The sequence below is a fragment of the Salmo salar genome, chromosome ssa16, assembly GCF_905237065.1.
Source record: "Salmo salar chromosome ssa16, Ssal_v3.1, whole genome shotgun sequence".
NCBI classification, from domain to species: domain Eukaryota; kingdom Metazoa; phylum Chordata; class Actinopteri; order Salmoniformes; family Salmonidae; genus Salmo; species Salmo salar.
Window position 1 is genome coordinate 24,417,362 of NC_059457.1, and position 16,416 is coordinate 24,433,777.

The window sequence follows — 16,416 nt, forward strand, 5'->3', positions numbered from 1 at the left end:
TATCCATGCGTATTGCTTATGGTCACGATTCTATTTTGTAGAAAGCCCCCAGATTTTTTTTGGGCTCCCCCACATGGGGGTTTGTGCTTTCTGATTGGCTCCAAGTCAAGTTGTTGGCCACTGACGAGCATTGCGTAGGTTCGTTGCTACCGGGTCGGCACGCAGCAGGTACCGCTTTTGTTCTAGCAAGAGAAGGAACGGCCTCCCACAAGTACCTATAGTATCAGCAGTGAGATTCTCAGTGTATTTCATGCTTCACTCTTTTTGGGGTGTCATTTTTATACACTAAACAGCTCACTGAGAGACAGAGTAGGTGAGTAGTGGAGTTGATTTTACTTCGGGTCCAAAACACAGATGTGGAACAAAATACATCAAATACACAAGAACACCCCACAAATACATTATACCTCAAACCCCCCCAATTACAATGACAAACATAGCAACACGTGATATAAACGTAGTAACACAGCGAAGCAAACATATGAACACAGTGACAACACTATTTGGCCGAAAAACTTAATATACAAAAACATGATACAAGAATCCAATGAAATACACAGTGGAATGACTATTGCAAGATACCTGTAAACTTCCATGTGTGATATATATCCCTCTCTTTTCTGCCTGTGGATTTATACAAAAGATGCAGGACTTCACGAGGACTGTAATGGTGTGATGATTCAGGCCAGGTAAACAACTAAGTTTCTGTTGTGTTGTTTTGACCCTCCTGCCAGAAAAGGTCAAGTTGTGTTCCCAAAGAAGCTGGAGGAAACATTACTCTGTTTGGACTACACAATTCTCTCTCTATCATCTCTCTCCCTCCTCTTTATCATCTCTCTCCCTCCTCTATCTCTGGTGGAGCAATCCATCTGACAAACAGTCAGTGTGTCCAGGATTTGGCCCCATGACCAAGGGATAGGTGTGTGTTCATCAGGTGTGAAGTTGACTGATAAGTTCTCAGCCTTTACATCGTAGTCTCCTCCCATTCCAGCTCAACATCACCTGCAAGAGCACAAAACAGTAGATATGTGAAATGTGCGTTAATGACGTATGTGTATGCTAGTGTGTGTTCTTGTATATGTGTGTGCTCACCCTCCATAGCTTCCAGTGAGTCCATCTTCTCCAGAGCAGAGTAGTTGATGAACCAGATGGACTGGCTGTTTCCTTTACTGTTCAGCAGATCCAGAGTACTCTGGTGTAGGAACATATACTGGGCCTGGGGACATGCATGAACAGACTCTAAGATTCTGTCTGGCAGGTTTGAATACACCAGGAAAACATGGGGAAACTAGATCATACTATGAAGTATCATATCCATATCATAGTAAGAATATTTCATATTATGATACATGTTGTATAAATGCATATTTCTCACCAGGTTCTGCACCATACACATCCTCTCACTGCGTAGTTCAGCCACCAGACCGTAGATGTCCACAAAGTCGTGATCACTGACGTGTTGGATCAGGTGATCCAGCGTTATAAACACTCCTGTCCTGCCTACACCAGCACTGCAGTGCACCACGATAGTGGTGTTCTCATGCCTGTTGGCTCTGATGGCTCTAACAAACTGTATGAGTGTGGTGCTGGAATCTGGTACGCCATGCTCTGGCCAGGAGGTGTAGTTGAAGTGGTGAACCACCATGTAGTCCCCATGCTAGGGGGAGAAAGGGAGACAGACAGGGGGGAGGAGTGACAGAGGGAGAGAGAGCAAGGGAGTTAGAGAAGGAGAGAGAGAATAATGATTTTATTGTCAAGAGGATAACTCTGAACTTGTTTACTCTGGGGTACTCAAATATACACTGAGTGTACAAAACATTAGGAACACCTGCTCTTTCCATAACAGACTGACCAGGTGAATCCAGATGAAAGCTATGATCCCTTAATGATGTAACTTGTTAAATCCATTTCAATCAGTGTAGTTGAAGGGGAGGAGACAATTGAAAGTAGGATTTTTAAGCCTTGAGACAATTGAGACATGGATTGTGTATGTGTGCTGTTCAGAGGCTGTACTGACAAGACAAAATATTGAATTGCCTTTGAACGGAGTATGGCAGCAGGTGCACCAGTTTGATTGTGTCAAGAACTGCAGTGCTGATAGGTTTTTCACGCTCAATAGTTTCCTGAGTGTATCAACCAACAATGGTTCACAACCCAAAGAACATCCAGCCAACTTGACAACTGTGGAGGGCATTGGAGTCAACATGGGCCAGCATCCCTCTGGAACGCTTTTGACACCTTGTAGAGTCCATATCGCGATGAGTATTCAGACCCCTTGACTTTTTCCAAATGTTGTTACGTTACAGCCTTATTCTAAAATGGATAAACTATTTTTTTTTCCCTCATCAATCTACACACAATACCCCATAATGACAAAGCCAAAACAGTTGGCATGTTTGCTAATTTATATATATTTTTTAACAAATATCTTATTTAAATGTAAAAAAAAAATAGCTCTCTGCCTTGTCATTATGGGGTATTGTGTGTAGATTGATGAGGAAAATAAACAATTTAATCCATTTTAGAATAAGGTTGTAACTTAACAAAAGGTGAAAAAAAGTCAAGGGGCCTGAATACTTTCCGAATGCACTGTGTGTGTGTGTTACCCGCTCCACTTTGAGAGCTCTGACGGTCCAGTCAGGATAAACGTCCTCTGTCAGCTTGGTGATGATGATGTCCCCAAACACTGTCACCGGCTTATTGTCCTCTGGCCAGTACTGGTGACACCGGATCTAAACACACCCACACAAAAATTGGTGACCGGATCTAAACAGACATACAACCCTGACACTACTAAAACCTTGGTCTGGTCCTTACCCTTCCTTTCTCATAGCACTGTGTGAGCATAGCGATGGTTCGTGTGCGAGTCTCCCAAATCATCCTCCAGAAGTCAGCCACAGTACCGGGGAGAGGACCCTGGGTTGCTATGAACTCACTAGGACACAGGTAACCCTAAGGGGGAGAGGAAGAATGTTATAGCCAGAACAGAGTAGGTCACAGGTCTCCAGTTTTGTAGTAAACACAAACGTTGGGGTGTTTAGAAATGTGAGCTTCTCTGAAAGCATGAGTGTTCTCTTTTCTCTGTGTGTGTGACTCACTGAGATGAAGCTAGCGTTAATGTAGTCAGATCCAGGCATGCCAGGTTCAGACAAGAGCTTCACACGGTTGTTGTTGTCTGTAGAGGAGAGAATGTGTTAGGCTGTGTGTGTGTGTGTGTTACGCTCACTGTGTGTGTGTGTGTGTGTGTGTGTGTGTGCATACAGGGTTTGATGTTAGTGAAGCGGTTCTTGGATCTGTTCCAGGGAAGGTCAGCGTCTGAAGTTGCCAGATCCTGCAGCAGTTTGGGCAACTCCTGGAGAAGACAGGGTTAACGCTGTTAATCCACATACACGCACACATAGGTTTTCACAGGGGTCAGAGGTTAGAGTTACGTACTGCAAACTCTTCCTGGAACTTGGTGTTCTCGTTGGCACACAGATCCTCTACATGCTGCAGGAAAGACTTCTTATTGACCGGCCTGAGAGACAGAGATAATCAGAATCATGTTTATTGTCCTACAAGAGGAACATCTTGGCACAGCTCACACATGAATACATAAACCAAATATGAAAACACAGATCAAACAAACAGGAGGTGGGGGTAAGAGAAATCCTTCACAGGGCACCAATCCAAATATTATTGCCCAACCAACTCACATAATGTACACATAGAACATACACACTCATTAGGTGACTTACTTAAGAGACTTTCTGTAGCTGAGAAGTCTGAAACAGAGTTGACAGAACAATATGAGTCACACCAGCACACTGAGTACAGCAGACTTTACTTTCCATTACTGTACAGTCACACCAGTACACTGTGAGTACAGCAGACTTTACTTTCCATTACTGTACAGTCACACCAGTACACTGTGAGTACAGCAGACTTTACTTTCCATTACTGTGCAGTCACACCAGTACACTGTGAGTACAGCAGACTTTACATTACTGTACAGTCACACCAGCACACTGTGAGTACAGCAGACTTTACTTTCCATTACTGTACAGTTACAGACGGGCACACTGAACAACACTTCAGTCGACTAAAGCTATGAGAGACAACAATACACACTGCCAACTGTAGCAAAGCAACACACACACATGGAGTGCTATATAATAAGGGCTACACATACTGCCCACTACAACTTACTGGATGACAAATATCTCCTTCCGTCTAAAGAAGAAGGAGGAATACCTGGAGAGAGAGTTTGAGAGAGGAGTTGGAGCAAAGCTTGATGATTAGTTGATCATTTGAATCAGCTGTGTAGTGTTAGGGCAAAAGCCAAAACGTGCACCCCTTGGGGTCCCAGGGACCGAGTTTGGAAAACTCTGGGTTAGAGTGAGAGTGGAAAGCACAGACAGCCTTGTGTGTGTTTATGTGTGTACTGTAGTGTGCGTGTGTGTGTGTGTGTGTATGTGCGTGTGTTAGCAGCAGCCATGCACATTCTGTAGGCATGCAGGTAGAGTAGTAGAGGCAGAGTGAGCATAATGTTACAGTGGGTAAACCTTTGTGAAGTTGTGTGCAAATGAGAGAGAGGGAGTGACTAAAATGAGTGTGTATGTGTGAGAAAAAGACACACACACAGTTATACACACACTGACCGGTGTAGTTTCTCTTCCTTCAGCTCCAGGTCAGCCACAGCAATCAGTTGATCCAGTTTAAACTTGGTCTCTATAATCTCCGCCTCCCGGGGAGAGTAGGTCCCGCCCTCCTTCTGACGCTGACGGATCCTGTCATTGGATGAGGAACATGTCAATCACTCTGACACAACTGACTATGGCTGGCTGGGTTTGAACTAGAAAACTTGAGGTTTTAGACTTCAATACTCTAAATAATACTTTAAAAATCAATTGGATTCTGAAGTATGTTAAGAACCAGAACAGTATTTGGAATGTCTTCCCTTTATTTGACTCTGTTGGTGGTTTAGAATTTTTGCTTCGATGTAATTTTGATGTTGATAAAATCCCAGTAAAGTTGGCCAAATTCCATAAGCAGGCAATTTTAGCTTGGATGTTAGCGTATAAACACAGTTTTCCCCTCACAGATACTTTACATGGAACAACAAAGATATATGATTTAAAAATAAGTGTCTTTTCTTTCGTAACTGGTTTGAGAATTAAATTATTTTGGTTGGTCAGTTACTGAATGATTATGGATATCTACTCTCATACGGGAATTTCTTGATAAATTTAAAATTCCAATAACCCCGAAAAAATATGCAATTGTTTTTGATGCGATTCCAAGGGGGGTTGTATCTCTTTTAAATTCCTCTGTGGTTGATGTAAGTAACATAGATTTACATGAAAATATATTCATTGGCAATATTAACATCAAAGATAAATGTAGTAATAAACAGATTAGGAATATTGTTTGTGATACTACAATTCCCTCAGCAAGATTCTTTTGGTCAAATATCTACGGTGATATACAATGGGGGAAAGCATGGAAAATTGCTAACAAATATTGTATCAGTAACAAGGTAAAGGAAGTTTCATTTAAAATGTTACATAGAATTTATCCTGTGAAACATGTTTTGGAAAGATTCAAGCTGAATATTGACTATAAATGTGATTTCTGTGGAATGGAGAAGGAGACCATTTTGAATTAGTTTTTTGCCTGTATTTATAGTAGATTTTTTTGGATTGACATACAGAATTTTGTTACAAAAAAATAGGACCAGATGTACTATTTAATGGTTTTGATATAATGAGAAAGATGTAGTATATTTAATTCAACTGCTAATAATACTAGGTAAATTTCATATTCACAAATGCAAATGGTCTAATTCAAAACCAATTTTTTTTCACTTTAGAAAATAATTTAATCAATATGGCACTACTTTAACTAAAACTTGTATTATTAATGAATATGATTTGTTTGTTTAGGATTGCTTGCAATGTAAATAGTTTGTATGTATGCTCGTTTGCATGTGACTATTCCTCTTTTGTTTGTTGATATTTGTTAATAATAAAAATGTACAAATTATTAAAAAAGTAAACAATAAAAACATTTAAATATAGAAAAACAAAAAATAAATAACAACAAAAAAAAACTACAAAACTAGAAGCATCAGCTGTAACCAGTTTACCTGACAGAGGCGTAGATGATGAGGATGAGCAGCAGGGCCAGGAAGAAGGAGAGGAGAACTCCCAGAATGATCTGTTCATCTCTGGTCAACAACCCATCCACTGACAGACAGGAGGGGTTGAGGGGAAGAGAAAAATTAAGAAGCCTTTCGAGAACTAACACTTGCACTTACATCAACGGGCTGCAATGGAGCGGGTCGAGAGCTTCAAGTTCTTCGGTGTCCAAATCACTATGGACTTAAAATGGTCCACTCAAACACGCACAGTCGTAAAGAAAGTGCCTGAAGAGCTTATTTTCCCAAGCCACAAGACATAGCTAACAGAAAGGCTACACGGACTATGTGAGTTGACCCTTGCATTTTGTTTTTATTTTTGCACTGAGTATATGCATACTCACAGGACTCTACACACTCACACACACTGACAATCCAACACACGCATATCATGCACACACAAATACTAACTCCACACACACGTCCACACACTCACATACAATCATAATTTACGCTGCTTGAGCTCCTGTTCTTCTTATAGAATATTACCTCAAAAGTATCGTGGAGCTCCTGCAACTAAATGTAAACAGTACCGGCACCCAAAATGAGAACAGGTGTTGTACCGAAAATCTCCTCCATGCCAGAATTCTCCCCCTCTTCGAGTTCTTCATTGCTGCGACTTGCTTGCTAGTTGAGATTACTGCTCTTCACTCCGTTCACTGACATAGTAGAAGAAATGTATGTGGCGGTTCTAGTTGGTATTTCGCCCTGGGCGAACCCCCCTTCAGCGCCCGCACCCGGGGGGCGCCCTGTGCCGCCCCCCCGGCAAGATGCAGCCCTAGGCGGTTGGCCGTGTCACCCGTACCTAAATCCGCTACTGATTTTGTATTAGTCTATAAATCTCTTTGCCAAAATTCGTCATCTCTCCCATGTTTTATTCAACTAGTAGTTGTTCTGAAATGTTTATTGCTTGCCAACATTTTACTCCCTCTATATTTAATTTAACACACATACATTAATTATTAATTTAGGTTGCCTATCCTGACGAGAAGTTTGTTCTATAGAAAGTATTTGACTCTAGGCAAAAAATTAAGGAAATTAGAAGGGGGGGGAGATTTTCTGCACGACACCGGAACCTATTTCAGTCAAAGTCAAGCACTGACTATACATATCTACCTCCATTAGTCCAATATCTCTGCACATTGAAAATAATATGATATTGAAACTGACCCCGTATATAGATTCTAATTTTCTCGTGTTCTTCTTCTTTTTAATTTTTTTTATTGTGTGTTTTTGTTCTACCTTATGATACTTTTAGTATTGCATTATTATTGATTCCTGCATTGTTGGGTTTAGAGCAAGAAAGGCATTTCATTGTACTTGTGCATGTGACATTAACTTGAAACTTACTAGCTCTGAGTTTGCTGATAGCTACTTTTTTTGGGAAAAATGTACTTACTATGACTGAGATATGTGGTTGTCCCACATAGTAATCTTAAGATAAATGCACTAACAGTAAGTTGCTCTGGATAAGAACCTCTGCTAAATGACTAAAATGTAAAAAATTCAGAAGGAGTGAGAGTGGTGTTGTTTAATCAGTTTGCATCGGAGAGGAAAGATGTTTGTGGAGAGAAGAGGAGTGCTTACCTGCTGTTCTGATATGCTCAGAGTAGTCAGAGTCTGTGTACTGGCCCCGGATGTTGGTGGCTCGGAACTTAAACCTGCCACACGGACAAAGACATGCACTGTATTGTACTTTGTATGTATGTGTGTACGTGTTTATATCTATGTACACGTGTATGTGTTTACATGTTTGTGTTGTGTATACTCACACGTAGACAGTGTTTGGTTTGAGGGGTCCGTTACAGAGTGTGTTACTGTACTCTTCAGTTAGACAGTTGTCCTTCTCTCCGATGACATAGTGATCATCCTGGTGGTCTGTGCGCTCCCCCCCTGAGTCTCTATGTTCCAGAACCCTGTCCCTCACAATGCTGTGTCTAATGCGTGAGAAAGTGAGTCTGCTGGTTTGTGTGTCCCTGCTCATACGGTCCCTCACACAGAGTGGGTTGGGGAAGCCATTGTCTGTTAGGTAGGGGGCGGGACGAGAGAGAAATGCTGTCTTCCAGTTGGTCAGGTTCATGCTGTCCATCACTGAGACAGAGAGACAGACAGATGTCAGACTAGACCTATAGCAGTGGCTCCTATATATTTTAGTTCAGGATATATTTTCTGTGCGATAGATGTGTGTTTATGTGTGTGTGTCTGAGCATGTTAGTGTGTGTGAGATGTTGTACCCCCAGATTCGGACACGATGACCTGGATGCTGTTGATTGGTCCGTTGTCATTGCTGTAGAAACAGGCTGGCATGCGAACAATGATGCTTCTGGAGGTTACCATGGCAACTCCTCCTCGGTCCAGCACCACCTGGGGTCTCTGGGTGGGCTTGGCAGGAGCTACCCACACACACACACACATTTCTATATCATGAAGTGTTCATAGTGCATACACATATTTTCACAATATGACACCCCCTACGACTAAGTTTCTAAGGCTGTTGGGGTTATAAAGGGGTTATGTAGGGATTATGAATGGGTTATGTAGTGTTTAAGTAGCACTGTACCTTTGATCCCTGTAGTGATCTGAACCTCTGAGCTGGGGGGGCTTAAACCTGCTCCGTTTACCGCTGCAATCTGTGTGTGAGAGAGAGAGTTGGTCGGAGTGTTTCAAGTGGTGAGAATAATTTTTCAGAAAGCACAATTGTTCTGTGACACTGTGTGTGTTCCTCACCCGTATATTATAGTTGTGAACCATGTGTTTGTGTAGTTGTGCCTGTGTGTGTGTGAGATCCTCACCCGTATACTATAGTTGTAGCCTCCCTTCAGCCCATCGATGACTGCGGTCAGGGTACGGTTCTCGTTTTGGACCACGGTGAGGCGGTCGATGGTCATCTCTAGCTGTCCTTGGCGGTAGACCAGCACCGTATAGGAACTGATGTTCCCATTAGGCTCCTCCGGGGGGGCAAAGGTCACAAACACACGTGTCACTTCCTCTGGAATTATCTGGAGGGTCACGTTCTTAGGAGGATCCCTGGGCTCTGGAGGGAGGAGGGGAGAGGGATGGAGGGAGGATGAGGAGGAGGAGAGAGAGAGTGCTTAACTACCTTCTAGCAGTTGAATGAAGTCGCTACTGTATTACTGTATGTGTGGGTTCCTCACCCTCCTCCATTGTTCTGATGACAGTTGGCTCAGTGGCTTGTCCGTCCCGCCGTGCGTTCTCCAGTCGTCCAGTGAAGGCGGTCACGGTCACAGAGTAGCGAGTGAACGCAGTCAGGTTCGACACAACTACAGTCCTCAGCTCCTCTGGGCCGAGTACTACAGACTGGTTTAACCCCTCGCTATCCAGCTGAACAACAACACAACATACAGATGTAAGAAACTCCTTTTTTCTCATTATTATTTGAGTGTGTGTGTGCATGTGTACTCACAGAGATTACGTCTATGAGGTAGGAAGTGGGGCCGGTAATCACATCTGGGAGTTGCCATTCGATACGGAGGCCGTTGGAGGACATGGTCATTGAGAGGTTGCTGGGAGGGGCATCAGGGTCTGAGGGGAGAGACAGGTAAACATATACACATACTGCCTGGGTGTGTAGGTACTTGTATTTCCAGTCACATCCAGAATTATTGCCACCCTTGATAAAGATGATAAAAAAAGACTGTATAAAATAAATAATACAAATACTGAGCTATATTGTATGCAAATGTAAAAAATATATATACCATACCAGTCAAAAGTTTGAACACAACTACTCATTCAAGGGTTTCTCTTTATTTTTACTATTTTCTACATTGTAGAATAAATGTAGGCGGCAGGTAGCCTAGTGGTTAGAGCATTGGGCCAGTAACCAAAAGGTTGCTGGATTGAATCCCTGAGCTGACAAGGTAAAAATATGTTGTTCTGCCCCTGAACAAGGCAGTTAACCCACTATTCCTAGGCCTTCATTGTAAATAAGAATTTGTTCTTAACTGACTCCTGAGGGGGAAAAGGTTTTGTTTTGCCCTCTTCACAACTGTCTTGGTATGTTTGGACCATGATAGTTTGTTGGTGATGTGGACACCAAGGAACTTGAAACTAGAGGTTGACCGATTAATCGGAATGGCCGATTAATTAGGGCCGATTTCAAGTTTTCATAACAATCGGTAATCTGTATTTTTGGCCACTGATTTGCCGATTGTTTGAAATGTATTTATTTAAAAAATATATATACATATATATAATAATTACACCTTTATTTAACCTGTTGGGGCTATTTTGCAACAGAACTCATACGGCAGGCAAAAACCTGAGAAAAATCCTTGTGAAAAACGTACTCAATTTAAACAGGTTACTACTCTGGCCCAGAAAATAGAATATGCATATTATTAGTAGATTTGGATAGAAAACACTCTGAAGTTTCTAAAACTTTTTGAATGATGTCTGTGAGTATAACAGAACTCATATGGCAGGCAAAAACCTGAGAAAAATCCTTGTGAAGCTTTTTTGAAATCTGTCACAGCGGTTGCATAAAGGAGATGGTTATCTATAATTCTTTGAATAACAATTTAATATTTTATCAATGTTTATGATGAGTATTTTTGTCAATTGTTGTGCTGATTCACCGGGAGTATTGGAGGCAAAATATTTTCTGAACATCACGTGCCAATGTAAAATGCTGTTTTTGGATATAAATATGAACTTTATCGAACAAAACATACATGTATTGTCTAACATTGAGTCGTAGGAGTGTCATCTGATGAAGATCGTCAAATGTTAGTGAATATTTTAGCTGAATTTCTGTTTTTTGTGACCCCTCTCCTGCTTGGAAAATGGCTGTGTGGTTTTTCTTGTGTTGTCCCTGTCCTAACATAATCTAACTTTATGCTTTCGACGTAAAGCCTTTTTGAAATCGGACAATGTGGTTACATTAAGGAGAAGTGTATCTTTAAAATGGTGTAAAATAGTCGTATATTTGAGAACTTTGAATTATGACATTTTGTTGTTTTGAATTTGGCGCTCTGATTTTTCACTGGCTGTTGAATAGTGTGAACCGTGGGTGGGACAGTAGCGTCCCACCTGCCCAAGAGAGGTTAACCTCTTACATCTAGACGTTCCGCTAGCGGAACACCTGCTCCAATAGCCAATGATGGCGTGAATTACAAATTCCTCAAAAATACAAAAACTTCAATTTTTCAAACATATGACTATTTTACACCATTTTAAAGACAAGACTCTCCTTTATCTAACCACACTGTCCGATTTCAAAAAGGCTTTACAACGAAAACAAAACATTAGATTATGTCAGCAGAGTACCTAGCCAGAAATAATCAGACACCCATTTTTCAAGCTAGCATATAATGTCACATAAATCCAAACCACAGCTAAATGCAGCACTAACCTTTGATGATCTTCATCAGATGACACCCCTAGGACATTATGTTATACAATACATGCATGTTTTGTTCAATCAAGTTCATATTTATATCAAAAACCAGCTTTTTACATTAGCAGGTGACGTTCAGAACTAGCATACCCCCCGCAAACTTCCGGTGAATTTACTAAATTACTCACGATAAACGTTCACAAAAAACATAACAATTATTTTAAGAATTATAGATACAGAACTCCTCTATGCACTCGCTATGTCCGATTTTAAAATAGCTTTTCGGTAAAAGCACATTTTGCAATATTCTCAGTAGATAGCCCGGCATCACAGGGCTAGCTATTTAGACACCCAGCAAGTTTAGCACTCACCAAAGTCAGATTTACTATAAGAAAAATGTTATTAGCTTTGGTGTTCTTCGTCAGAATGCACTCCCAAATAATCCATAGTTATATCCAAATAGCGGCATTTTGTTCGTGCGTTCAAGACACTATCCGAATGGTAAAGAAGGGTGACGAGCACGACGCATTTCGTGACAAAAAAATTATAAATATTCCATTACCGTACTTCGAAGCATGTCAACCGCTGTTTAAAATCAATTTTTATGCCATTTTTCTCGTAAAAAAACGATAATATTCCGACCGGGAATCTGCGTTTAGGTAAAAAGACGAAAGAAAATAATGCATGGGGTCGACTCGTGCACGCGCCTAAGCCCATTGTCCTCTGATCGGCCACTTACCAAGGGCGATAATGTGTTTCAGCCAGGGGCTGCCTCGATATCATTCAGCTTTTTCCCGGGTTTTGAGAGCCTATGGGAGCCGTAGGAAGTGTCATGTTACAGCAAAGATCCTCAGTCTTCAATAAAAAGAGCCAAGATGAACAAGAACTTGTCAGACAGGTCACTTCCTGTATGGAATCTTCTCAAGTTTTTGCCTGCCATATGAGTTCTGTTATACTCACAGACACCATTCAAACAGTTTTAGAAACTTTAGGGTGTTTTCTATCCAAAGCCAATAATTATATGCATATTCTAGTTTCTGCGCAGGAGTAATAATCAGATTAAATCGGGTACGTTTTTTATCCGTCCGTGAAAATACTGCCCCCTAGCCATAACAGGTTAAGGTCATTTGTAATATTAATTTTAAGGAAATTTGTATAACTGATAATGATGATGGAGTTTAAAGTTCTTAGACATATTTGTAATTTGAACCAATGAGAAGACTGAAAGGGCAAAGCCTTAGACTAAGGGTAGGCTTCCTTAAGTCTATTTTCCTAGAACCATAAGGGTACAATGATTTTTCTTTGTGGAATTGTTCAGATAAGTGATTTTGATCTGATTATGTTATTTGAATATCTTTTGACCAGTAGTAGTATTCTTCTACATTATCTAGCTAAGTTTATTTTCCCTTAGGTAGTCAGCTGTTGTTGTATTCAGTGGAAGAGATTTAACACAACAAGGTGGTGGAATTGATATAATAGTATTATTATATTTTGTTGTTGAATAAGGTTATAATCTTAGCAAGACAAGTTTAATAATGGTAAGACTTAGGTTAAGTGTTTAGGACATATTCTAAACCAACAGGACAGGGATATATGACATCCGTGGTGATCCAGGATCATTGAGAGTATCAGATAAACTTACTTAACTATGCAATAATCTTGATATTACTACCATAGACATGTTGATTTTTCTAAAATCCAGGAGTGCAACCAGGGAGACAGTGAGACAGTTAGTCATTAGATGGAAACAGAACCAATATTTGACACTTACAGTTATGAGAAAGAGCGACAGACAGATAGAAGGAAGGGCAGACGGAGAAGTCCTCCCCTGCACTGCTCAGACCTTGATGGTTTGGGAGTAGCAGGAGGAGAGCATAAGCCAGGAAGAGAAGATAGAAGTGACACAGAAGGTTTAGATAATGGTTACTGAGTGGAGACCAGCGTAGTTAAATTATAAACAGGATTAGATGGCAAAGTGTAAGGCTCTCCCGAGAAATGGGGGACAGAAATAATACCGTGACAGACAGAAAAAGACGGAATAAGAATAAAAGGGGAAGAGAATTTGGTTCGCTTAGCTTTAGGATATTAATTCATGGAGAGACTATCGGCTCCATTGGTTTAAAAAAAAGAATATGAAAAGTTAGGAGGAGAGGCATGTATTTTAGTTTACGTTTAGTTTACGTTTGGTAAATTCGCTAGGAAGAGATATGATGATTTTGTTGAAAGTAGTTGTTACCCTAACTAAAAGGGGAATGAAAGCTTAGTTGGTTTCAGGAACTAAGGTGTTAGACACTGAACCATTGCCCAGACACTATTCTGCACAGCAGGCCGAAATAGTAGCATTGACTAGAGCCTGCGAAATAAGAAGGGAGAGAATGGTTACTATTTACACAGACAAGCACATAGGCATTTAAAACCACACAAAGCAGCACAGATAAATCTTAAAGAAGATAAGACACTTGACAGAGAATTGTTACAGGATAGCCGAGAACGAACGCCCCAGGGAGAATTGGACATGTGGAAAATGAAAGGGGCAATCCTACAAGAGAAGGTCTGACATAAGGATAATTTACTAATCTTACCAAAGACACTGTTTAGATATGCGGCAATATTGACACATGGGGCGGAGCCAGGTGTCAACAGGGAGGAAGGATGGTAGAGCAGGTAAGGAAACACTGCAGGTTTGGATATACTTAGTGGCCTAGAGGATAATTACTTAAAGGTTAGGAAAGACTTAGTGGCCTAGAGGATAATTACTTTAAAAAAGTATGTTTTAAAAAAAATTCCAACATTTGGAAATGGACCTTATTGAACTATTCCGAAGTGAGAGGAAGAAGGGGTGTTTAAGGGCTGAAAGGTAATCGTTAATGTGACTGACTTAGGTTTAGAAGAACAGGGGAAAATTCTTAACCTCACAGCACCTATAACTGATGTAGGGTGGGCTAGTACCAGCAAAGGATGCATACGACAGAAACTACCAAAAAGGGTGGTTAGGAACTTGCGCCCCGGGGTTATTGGTCCAACCAGTTCGAGTTAGTCATCAGAGGCCAGTTATAGGAGGCTAAAGTAGGCACAGGAGGAGTTTTGACCAGGATGGGAGTAGCCTTGTCTAGATGGATGCAATTGGCATCCCCAGGGGAGTTCCAGATGAATATGAAGCTATGAATCAAAAAGGTGAAGGCTTTACCACTACATTATTTTGGTGGTTGACAATAAATAAAAATGTGGAATGGATTAATGACATCTATTATAATCAACAGATATTCATGAATGAAACCGGGGATGCAGTAAAGGGGTTCTCTGACCAATTATCCGCCACCTCCCTCATGACCTGGTAAAATAGACTGACTCTCGATATGTTATTGGCAGAGAAGGGTGGTGTAGGTAGAATGATTGGGTTTCATTGCTGCACATACATTACTGATAACACAGCTTCAGATGGATCAGTGACTAAGGCCCTGGCCGGTTTGACCACATTAGCTCATGAGTTAGCAGAGAACTCTGGGGTGGATACTTCCCTGACAGGGTGGTTCGATAGCATGTTTGGGAAATGGAAAAGTATTGTAAGTACTGTATTGTGGGCTGCTTTCACCTGTATGAGTGTGTTAGTATTGTGTGGATGTTGTTTGGTCCCATGTGTGAGAGGTTTAATCACCAGAACTCTAGAGAGATCGTTGACGCAGCAGATGGTGAGATATGGACCGATTCCGAGCTCCAACCAGCGGGATGACGAATACAGGCCTCCAGGCTTGGAAGATGGCTCCATCTCTTTTAACCACGAGGAGCCAATGTTTGATGAGACCGCTTTCAATGTATAGATTGACTGTTCCTTTCATGATAATTATGATGAAAATCCTGAAATGAAGTGTCATAATTGGAGATAGGCCCAGGACAGTCATTGATGAGTATTGGATGTATATACATGTATTGGTTTGGTTAATCCTTGTATCACAATTATGTTTCCATATAGCATTTGATAATCAATGTGAATTATTTAGTCATTTAAGGGTGGTGGAATGATAAGGAAATTATATAATAAAGGTAAATGAATAAAGAATCACTCCCTGAAACGTAACTGATTAGTAATTAGTAGATATGTAGCATGTGTGATGAATAATTAAAGTACTGAACGTAAGTCCCATAAGGACTAGTAGAGGCCCAGGAGGAAGAGAAATGTGTGTGTGTTAGTGGGCCTAAGGGAACTGGAGACATGTGTGTGTGACCTGACCTGAAGAGGCTTGGAAGAAACAGGGAGTAACCTTCAAGGTCCCCCTAATCTCGGGGGAAAGGAACAGGCAGCGCTGGATAGTGATTAACAGTGGTGAGAAGTCCGGGGAGGGATACTATTCACCTACTGTTTGTGTGTATGGATGTGCGTAGGATATCTACAGTTTGTGTGGAGGTATGTGCGTAAGCGGGGAGGGAGCATAAAATGAACTTCTTTGTGTAATGTACTTCAGAACGCTCTCCGAATAAACTGTACAGACCTTTTGCAGAAAGCTGAGTCCTTGCCTGATTATTATTAACCCAGTGTCTTACAAACCTTGGGGATTAGTCAAGTTTTATTGATTGTGAATTATTATCATTGGGATTCGAAAATTCCCGTGACACAAGCGCATTTGCGAAAAAAGCACTGTCGTTGCACCAATGTACCTAACCATAAACTACAATGCCTTTCTTTAAAATCAATACACAAGTATATATTTTTAAACCTGCATATTTAGTTAATATTGCCTGCTAACATGAAATTGTGTCACTGCTCTTGCATTCATTGCACGCAGAGTCAGGGTATATGCAACAGTTTGGGCCACCTGGCTCGTTGCGAACTAATTTGCCAGAATTTTACGTAATTATGACATACCATTGAAGGTTGTGCAAT

General features: G+C 41.0%; 1 protein-coding gene across 1 annotated transcript in view; it reads right to left on the reverse strand.

The window, feature by feature from the left end:
- Positions 1-310: 310 nt before the first annotated feature.
- The window catches only part of LOC106573425 (phosphatidylinositol phosphatase PTPRQ), a 48,308-nt gene continuing 32,202 nt past the window's right edge, over positions 311-16,416 (reverse strand). The window contains exons 28-45 of the mRNA XM_045697210.1: positions 9,603-9,721; positions 9,334-9,520; positions 8,971-9,212; positions 8,739-8,808; positions 8,413-8,571; positions 7,951-8,269; positions 7,766-7,839; positions 6,128-6,227; positions 4,641-4,769; positions 3,738-3,764; positions 3,436-3,517; positions 3,262-3,352; positions 3,099-3,175; positions 2,818-2,952; positions 2,607-2,732; positions 1,376-1,657; positions 1,093-1,216; positions 311-1,002 (exon numbers count right to left, since the gene is read on the reverse strand). Coding sequence (XP_045553166.1) covers positions 965-1,002; positions 1,093-1,216; positions 1,376-1,657; positions 2,607-2,732; positions 2,818-2,952; positions 3,099-3,175; positions 3,262-3,352; positions 3,436-3,517; positions 3,738-3,764; positions 4,641-4,769; positions 6,128-6,227; positions 7,766-7,839; positions 7,951-8,269; positions 8,413-8,571; positions 8,739-8,808; positions 8,971-9,212; positions 9,334-9,520; positions 9,603-9,721 — 2,381 coding nt within the window. The 3' untranslated portion in view covers positions 311-964. The remainder of the gene's footprint in view (positions 1,003-1,092; positions 1,217-1,375; positions 1,658-2,606; positions 2,733-2,817; positions 2,953-3,098; positions 3,176-3,261; positions 3,353-3,435; positions 3,518-3,737; positions 3,765-4,640; positions 4,770-6,127; positions 6,228-7,765; positions 7,840-7,950; positions 8,270-8,412; positions 8,572-8,738; positions 8,809-8,970; positions 9,213-9,333; positions 9,521-9,602; positions 9,722-16,416) is intronic.